Genomic DNA, 9,202 nt, shown 5'->3' with positions numbered 1-9,202 from the left:
AGTAATTTACAGTATATGGCAAGAATGAACTGGAGTTGGTGGGAAAATTATTAAACCTATTAAAAGTCAGCAGTGGAGCTCCCACTGTCTTCAGCAGGGATAGAATTTAATTCTGCTTGTGCTGGTTGCATGAGATTTGTAGGGTATTTTGCTTTTTTAGAACAGCACAGAATGAAGTGTGGCTACCTAGTTCATGGACTAATTAAAAAATATAGCAGTTGCAATAGAAGTGTTTGAAAAGGCTCCTGAAACAAGCATTGAGGATCCCTTCTTTGAAACAAAGGAAGATTCCCTGCTTCAAAAGATAAACTGCATTTTTAGCCCCTACAAAAAGATTTGGGGAAATATAATCTAACTCATACACAGAGACTGGAAACACCGAGCAATTGTGTGGCTGCATTTTTTTGCTTGAATCTCAGTGCTAAAGCTTTCTTTCTTTTGCCTCAGAAATTTCCTTAAACACAAAAGTCAGTCCACCATGCAGCTGTTTTAAAGCATTATTTTGCTGTGTCGTCCCTCCTTAAAATCCTTGGGCTGGCCTTATGTAAAGTATAGGATCATGATGGGCAGAAATTGTTTGCAGATGGTAAGAAGACAACAATACAAAACAATTTCACAGGCCACATAATAATGGAACTTAACCCTATTGTGTGTGGCTTCTCCGCATTCACCCAGCTTTCTTTGAAAGAAGGGAACAGGCTGTTGTCCAATTAATTTCAATTTTAGCGTCTGCGCCCTATATCCACCAATTCTGAAAACACACACTTACTTAAAATGACAACAGAAAATCTCTTTTTTGTTAAATCTAGATTTAGTAAAAGCTCTTAAAACACAATGCTGCAGAGCACATCCCTGCAGTTCCAGGAGGACTACTGGTGATATTATAGTCAGAAAGGAATTCATCCCCCAAAACGTGAGATTAGGCCGGAGAGCACCCCTTTGAGCTTTAAACCACAAATGGAAGAACAACCCTCACAAGTTCCAGTTCTTCATAGGCTCACAGGCTCTTACGTTACACCAACAGAATGCTGCAGCTTGCTGGTCATGTTGCTAAATGGTGGCCAGAGGAACACGAGTACTCACTATGCTTTAAAATCTCTGCCTTTGGTGCAGACAACCTGTGAAGTATGAGGCTCACGGGTCACTGCAAAGACGTCTTAAGATTTGCCTAAAGCCACAGGTCCCTAGCCACAGGCTAGAAAGATCTGTACCACCTGACTCACAACCCCACGATGTAGTTCACATTCCCTATCCCATTCACGACTTTTTTCCTATTTGTTCGTATCTATTTATTTTTGCTTGTATGTTTCCTCATTATAGCAACATGTTTTACCTTTTGAGTATTCTTCCTTCTCCCTGCTCATTACACCTTGGGGTTTCTTTTTTCTTCTTCTAATTTCTCTTGTTTTGGCTGTATTATTCCCTTCATGATGGTGTTACCTTTTCCTCCATGTCTCTGCCCAAATACCTCTTCTTCATTCCTCGGTGCCTCTTTGCTCTCCCCAGGGGTGCCCCAAGGACTGAAATCTAGGACTGCTACTGGATGGCAGTGAAGGAAAGGCACCGAGATCGGGCCAAGCACATTACACTGCTCACTCCACAGCAAGCACCCCCAAGATATGGGAGAGGGAGAGGGCGAGCATCCTGCCTTCTGGCTGCAGGCTGAGAAAGGAGACTGGCACGTGGAGGCTCATCTCTTCCCCCGGCTTCACCACAAAGCCATCTCCTTTCACTTACAGTTTGCCCAAAGCTCATAGAAGAAAAATAACATAATTTTTTGCAGTAGCATTTAAACGTAACAAATAACTGAGTGCAGATTTAAATAATATTTCAATTAGTTGCAAAAATGTGCATTCCCGTGTACTTATGAGCACTTTTCCACTAGTTACATTTAATTTACACAAAATTATTTGATCCAGCAACTTACTGTTTTTAGGACTGTTCTCCTTAAATCTCACAGGATTGTTTCACTGAAGAAACATGTCAAAATTTGCCTGTCCAGCAGGCAACAAGCTACGCTTTAGAGGAAAACTTGTTCTGTGCCTGCAACATTTGATTGTTCACGTTTTATATGCCTGCTAACACCACCTGTCTAGATCAGAGGCTGCTTTGGCACCATCTTCACACTGAATGAATAAAACCAAGACAGGCAAATTTAGGTCAAGGTGAGTTTATTGTCCATACAGCATACCTAATCCTGCCAAAACACTTTTCTTAAAACCATCTTTAAACTAGTCAAAACAACAGGTTATTAATAAAAATGACAACACTGAACAAAGAAGACCTTTAAAAAGGTAATCAAGACTACACTGTATCAGAGTCTTATCCATCAAAAACAACCTCCCGTACTTTCTAAATACTTTTGTTTACACTGAACATGTCTACTACCGCACTTTCTAGCATCCCCTGACCATATAAACATCCACACCTCTTAAAGAGCACATTGTGAGAGAATAACGTTGACTTGATATGGCATCACACTCAATAAAGAAAAAAAAAAAAAAAAAAAAAAGTTTGAGAACAGAAACTGTGCAACCGAGAGTGATTTCTGAGGTACATGAGAACATGGTAATAAACATAGTGGAAAAAATCCAGTGGCCAGGTGGTCTGCTGAGTAATTAGGAGCTGTCCGATTATTCAAGCATAAATCACTGACATTGAAATGGGATTAATAGTATTTTTCTCTTTCACAAGCAGGTTGGGAATATAAATAAATAGATTACGAGGTGCTCCTTCACTACAATAACGGGAGGGAGGGGAAGGTCACCCAAGTACCATCAATAGGAAGCCGAGAGAGAAACGCTTTTAGCAACCGCGCCAATCCTTTGGCACTTGCGAAGGTATAAACAGCGATGTATTTTTTTGAATTGATCAACAGGAAAGGTTATGATTTCTGCAATTCAGGCCAAAAAATCTCACACCTCATTTGCAATAATAGTATACTTTTTTTAGTATCTGTTAAAAAGGAGTAACTAGGCATTATTTTTATTGTGAATGCTACTGTGAAAATGCTCAAGTTCTAGGTTTTCCAGACTTCAAATACAGTACTCTGCTGGGTGTAACCAGAGTTAGCATGTTTTGAGTACATCACTGCAGCCGAGGACACTCTTACCCCCAGCAGTGACACACGCAGACCTGCTGGGTCCCTGTGAAGCATCAGAGCTGCTGAACAGTGCTGCCCCTTCCAGCACAGCCCACCCCTCCGACTGCCGCGTGAGGAGCTGAGCTTGGTGGCAGACCTCGGGCCCCTTCCCCAACAGTGCTGCAGCACCCTAGGGGGACAATACTGCAGGAGGGGATCCCCACATGGGACTGGGGCACCACAGGAGATGGGATGGGGGGCAGGAGCACGCAACATCAGTGCTCCCCCCTCCTACACTCGACCTACGACCTACAGCGTGGAGGGGAACAAACCAAGCAAACATGATGGACGTGGTGCCTACGCTTGCTGTGGGCAGCTGCATGACAGCCCAGCGCACAGAGAGGTCACCCCACCATCTGGGGACCCTCTGGCACGCCTCCCCGTGAAGCCACGTTTGCTAACATATGAAGGCTGTCAGGGAATGATCTGATCTGTCATATACATGCTGAGTGTAGTTCCAGAGTCTTGCTTCCACAAAATTAACTGTTTTTTTTTCCTCCAGGAGAGACACCATTGCTGAACTTCAGGTGCTCCCAACGTGGAACATCGAGGCGAGAGGTGACAGCGGTGAGAGTAACAAGTCTGTCCCCACCACTGGTTTTGGAAAACATGGACCTGCTCCGGCGAAGCTGCCGGTGGAGAGTCAGTGTATTTTTTCCACTATGAAAAGGATACCGAAGACCGAAAGAGAGCCAGTGCCCCGGCTGCCTGCAACCTCTCCCCGGCACGGCCGGAGCGCTGGCCGCAAAAACCAAACTGTCACGTTGTGAGGTATTGTGAAAATGGGAACCATTTCTGTTTTGTCCAGTAAACCTGAGGTAAGTATACCATCTTTGCAGGATGTGATCAGGAAGGAAGGAAAAAAAAAAAAAGAAAGAAGGAAAAAATAAAATAAAATTAAAAAAAAAATAATCATGAACACGCTATTAGGAAAAAAACAACTGTACAGGGCATTTCCAGTAAATCAAAGAACTCATCATATCTCCACTTAACCATCTACTTCAGGATTTGAAATTTAAGCAGTAAAATAATATATTATAAAAATGTTTATAAAATAGCAGCACACTCAGTGAAACAATACAGCTAAGTACTGTTAATGTGAATAAGAATGAAACAAATCATAGCTTCTTAGCAGCGCAAAAAAAAAAAAAAAACCAAAACCAAAAACCCCCCAAAACCCAAAAAACCAACAAAACCTTAGAATCTTACTCCATTTTCTACCCTCATCTAGCCAAATACGGCTGAGTCCATTCATATAATATTCTTTGAAGTAGCATGTTCTTTCTGGATTTTTGTCTTAAAAATGCAAACATTAACATTTCAACCAACAGCTTCATACTGTATATTTGCAAACTGTTAATACGACTGTGCAAAAAAAAAAAAAAAAATTTGCTCCAACACTCCTTTGCCATCTAAATGCCTCTTCGTTACAGATGGAGCAGAAAAATAAATTCAAGTACACTGAATACGCTTTTGTAATAAAACTCCAAGTCACACACCTTGATGTTTACCACTCGTGTCGTTTTGCACCAGCACTTTTCTTTCGTTGTCCATAGATATGCATGCAGGTGGTATTAAGATCCTTCTGTGACACTGAACAATACAAATCATTAGGCTTTTATCCGGAATGTCATGACAGGAATGTCATCTGAAGCAGGTGTTGGTATTTCCAGCAACACCACAACTAACCAAGTACACCAGATACTGGAAAATATCGACTATAAAAAGCTATATGCTTTGCTTTTGTGACTTCTTTTTTTTTTTTTCTTTTTTTCCCTTTTTTTTTTTTTTTTTTTTTTTTGCTCAGCAAAATCGTCATAAACCATCTCATTTAATCCCTTAGGAACAATTTTCAAAGTGCTTTTCGAATGAAATGGTTTACAAAAACACTCACTGTGGATCAATAAAGTTAATGAAATGCTGAAAAAGTGTGCGGGGGTGGTGGGGGAAGGTGGGTAGATAGAAGAGGGATCAAACCAAATCTCATCTTCTTTAACACAGTGAGGTTATGTTAAAAAGGAAGATGGACAGAGCATCATTTAAATGTCTTTACAGCCGAGCTAAGGAGCTGCCAAAAGTTAACATTGACGTGAAGCATTAGCACTGTAAAGGAATATAATGCTTTTCACAGATGATCCACCGCATCTTGCAATCCAAAGGCGGTCTGATTAGCCAACTGGTCGGAATTAATTGGTGCGTTTCCCCCATCTAACATGAACACTCGGTAACTTTGGCTTGGCCCACAGCTGGGTAAATGGAATTGCCCTTATGCCAAAGATGCTGCTGTGTTTAGAATGAACCATCTCTGAAGTAAAAGTAGAAAAAGTCAAGAGGGGAGAGGGGAATTTGAAAAAAAAAAAAAAAGAAAAATCAACAAAAAAACCAAAACCAAACAAACAAAAACAAAAAACCACCTGCTCTTCTGGCTGGCAAAATAAAGCATCTTCTTTCTTAGGTAGCAGCTACCACAGACAGCAAGAGTAAACAAAACTAACATACAGAGATCCAACAAACACTTCTGACTAATAACAGAGGTGACAGATCAGCAAATCTCTTCTGCATTCAGAATGGTTCAATTGCTTCAGGGATCTTTTCCCACTTTGCCCTAAACCCCTTATTCTATTGCTTTGCAATCTAGTCAAGCCATAAAATCGCACACACGATTCCTTTCTTGAATCTAAAAAAGGGGTGTATGCACTAGGTCATAATAACACAGACAAGTACACTCTACTTTGTTCCCACAAATGCAGGCTTACATTTATCTAGCTAGTTTGTATGCTTTTATAAGCATTTAATATCACTGATACATAATCAAATAGCGATTACCAAATATATTGTGGGATTCCCTTCTGTAGAACATCACAGGCACCAAATGCTTTTTTTTTTTTTTCATTATTCAGTTTTTGTATATTTTTTTTTACCTAAAAGAGCTTTAAATACGTTCTATGTGGGAGCAGATTAAAAAAAAAATCATTCTAAAAATAATAACAAAAATAAAAGGGCTCGGGGAGCAAGCGTGACTTTCTGTGCTGATGTCCTCACAGGTTGATATCTCTCACATCTGTGGGAGTGCTGGCCTGGTCCAGTTCGTCCACCGTCTTAGAAGGATTGCTTTGCTGTTGCTGCTGCCGGACTTGCCTAAGGCTGTTTACTAGCACCGCTTCGATCTGTTCTTGACAAGCTTTAAGGCAGTCCTAGAGGATAAAAAGCAAATTGATCTGTTAATGGAGATAAGGCTTTTTTTCCTTACTGCGTTAGCAGAAGCTGGAAAAGCATCGATCTGGTATTCCCAAGGAGTGTCTGCTGTGACAGAAAATGACCCTGAATTCTCTCTCACAGGTAATCACTGCGTACAAATTCCCTGGGTTAAACAATGCTAATGCCACGTTTATTAGACTCTCCAAATCTTAGTATTTTACCTGTCCTTGCTCCTTTGTGTGGTTTTCTTGAGCAGGAATCCAAAGTGATGTAAAAAACGTAGGGCAAGGTGTATGAAATTTTGCATTCTCCTATGCAGGGTTCAGTAACTTGGGTGGGTCTTCAGTACAGAAAAGCTGCATGTTTCTCCTGAAATAACCAACGTGTGCTACCGAGGTCACACAGACAGGGGCACTTCAGTTTTACTGTTAGGCAAATGGATGGTAAATCAAAGAGAAGAAGTTCTGAGGTCCCTGAAAATGCGCAGTGCTCTGCAGCTGAGTTTTAATCAGTCATGCATTTGGGTCCTGGAGGCAAAGGCAAAAGAAGAGTCTGTTTATCTGTGGAAATTGATGCAAGGGGAAAGAACAATGCAGCCCCAAACATGCAGCCACATTATTGTTCTCTGAGCACATTCCAGAGACGAAAAGTGATTTCAGCAGCAGAGGAGGGAAGAAGAGGAGGTGTAGGGTACGCTCCCACACCTTCTTTCTGAGAGCATGATGATTTTAACAGCCCCAGGAATAGCTACTGGCAGTAATTCAGAGAAGACATTAAAGCAAAGACAGGTAATAGAAAAAGATGCAAGTCAAAAACACACAACCAAGCCTCAGAGACCACTACATTACGAATTATACTACATAACAGTTGGAGAAAGAGCAGGACACAGTACAACAACACAGAATTGTGGCCCTGCACATTAGAAGTCCTGCGATAAACATAAAGTATGAATAAACAAATAAATGTGAAGGATTCACCATGCTTAAACCAGTTACAGTGATGAAGAAGACAACTATGAAAATACTACAGGATGTTCCACATTTTTGTAATACGCTGGAAGACCTAATAATATGATAATTTAAACAAAGAGTGAGAAAACATTGATGAACACTTGGTTGTAACAAAAATTGCAAAATAGAAGCCAAGCCATGACCGTATAAACACAATGCCAATTATGTGCAGTGTGCTGGGAATGTGAGCATATCAATACAACGCTGTGTAGGTGGGCAGGTGGTGCTATGATGGATAAATGGCTTTTTCTAAATGCAGCCCTGAGGAGTCCTTCTACAATAATGGAAAAGGTACCAATACTGCACATTGACTGAAGCCTTGGCCTGCATAAGAGCTGGGTCTCTCCCAAAGACCTCAGGCAGTTGAGAAACACAGGTTTTGGTAGCAGGAGTTTTAAAGCAGAGTATTTTAACCAGAGCTCTGGCAGCATCTGGCAGGGGCGATGAGACCACTTTCCCATTCCCACTCTCAGGCAGGGGAGGTGAAGAACAGAGCTGGGCACTGACCTCCATGGGGTTCCACAGGCGCTTGTGTCATCCCTGGAACCCAGTATGGGATGCGACTGCAATGCTGAGGAGCTGGGCTCTGACCAACATGCCCACTTTCTCTACACAATACCAGGTTATTCAGGAGAGTTTGAAATATTCATGTGTAGAGGTTTAATTTGTCATCCTAGCCCGACTGGGAAAACACGTCAAATGCAGAGTATATGTCCCACTGACGACATTTATGTTTGTGATGAGCGCAATTAGCTCCAGTGGGTCACGAACACCCATTTTCCTTGGCTACTAGCCATCAGCTGCCAGCTGCAAAACCATGTCCTCTCCTTGTCATGAAACTGCCCTGCTTAATATAATGAAGTATCACAACGTTTCTCTGAAGGTGCATCAGCCAAAGGGAGGCCGTGAGGGACAGTTTCTCAAACTGACCCAGGAAAAAGGGGTTGGACAAGATGCTGGCTGTATTGGAGACTAAAGTATTCATAGTGATGGATGACACCAGCTAAAGCCAGAGTGAAATGTCATTGAAATCTCCTGAGTGTCTGGACTACTCATGTACAACCTGACTCAGAAGTTTTTTCCCTCAGCATGGTGAGTGACGCCATGGCGAAACAAAGTACGGGGCACGGCGACATGAAAAACCTCTGCTGCAACACCGTATGCATGTGGCAGGCAGACCAAGCCTTCCGCACGTTCACCTTTTGTCCCAAGAGCCAGGGACTGTGGGGTTGTCCCTGGGAGAGGAGCTGTGGTCACGCTAAGTGGCTTGCAGCCATCCCGCACCCAGCCCAGGGCATGTAAGCAATTCTGCTCACTGCCAGCACCTCTCCCAAGCAACAGTCACTGGAGATCAACTGTCCCACACTTTGCCCTCTGCCTCAGACTGGCTTTTTTATGGAAGGGGAGAAACCACAACAACAACAGAAAGTGCTGCTATATCCAAGGAAAGAGTTAAGGAAAGCTGGCGATTTTACCAACATCAGCTAGCTCCTAACCAGTTTCCCACTGTTGTATTTTTCTGAGATTAAGTGTAATTAGAATTTGGCACGGCATATGAAAGGGGGGGTCAAATACTTTTTGGTGTCCTCAAGAAATGCAGCCCAAGGTTAGTAAGGACATATAGAAGAATGAAGCTGGGTTAATTATCCTTGATAATATTATTTTGATAATATAAGCTGTATATTATCAAGGATAATTAACTCAGCTTCATTCTTCTACAAGGACACATGCCTCAGAAAATTGCACGTTGCATTCATTCAAAGCCCTTATGGTGGAGGAGGCCTGTGCTTTGGAGGAAGGCAACCATCATCCTGTTTGCTTCTATGCTTGGCTGAGCACAGGAGTGTCCTTG

At 42.1% G+C, this 9,202-nt stretch overlaps 1 protein-coding gene across 2 annotated transcripts in view; it reads right to left on the bottom strand.

Annotated features, from left to right (window-relative positions):
* Positions 1–2,154: 2,154 nt before the first annotated feature.
* Positions 2,155–9,202, bottom strand: part of CCND2 (cyclin D2) — a 40,151-nt gene continuing 33,103 nt past the window's right edge. Inside the window, exons 6-8 of one of the 2 annotated variants that reach the window (XR_005104458.1) lie at positions 6,185–6,336; positions 4,642–4,735; positions 2,155–3,973 (exon numbers count right to left, since the gene is read on the bottom strand). Coding sequence is in view for 1 of the 2 variants with exons in the window: in XM_037389172.1 (XP_037245069.1) it covers positions 4,717–4,735; positions 6,185–6,336 (171 nt within the window). In the remaining variant the exon portion in view is untranslated. Of the gene's footprint in view, positions 4,736–6,184; positions 6,337–9,202 lie in introns of both variants that reach the window. The other variant, XM_037389172.1, reaches the window with a different exon arrangement.

This window comes from Falco rusticolus, chromosome 5 (genome assembly GCF_015220075.1).
Source record: "Falco rusticolus isolate bFalRus1 chromosome 5, bFalRus1.pri, whole genome shotgun sequence".
NCBI classification, from domain to species: Eukaryota; Metazoa; Chordata; class Aves; order Falconiformes; family Falconidae; genus Falco; species Falco rusticolus.
The sequence above is the reverse complement of the archived record's forward strand: the minus strand, read 5'-3'. Positions and strand labels throughout refer to the sequence as shown.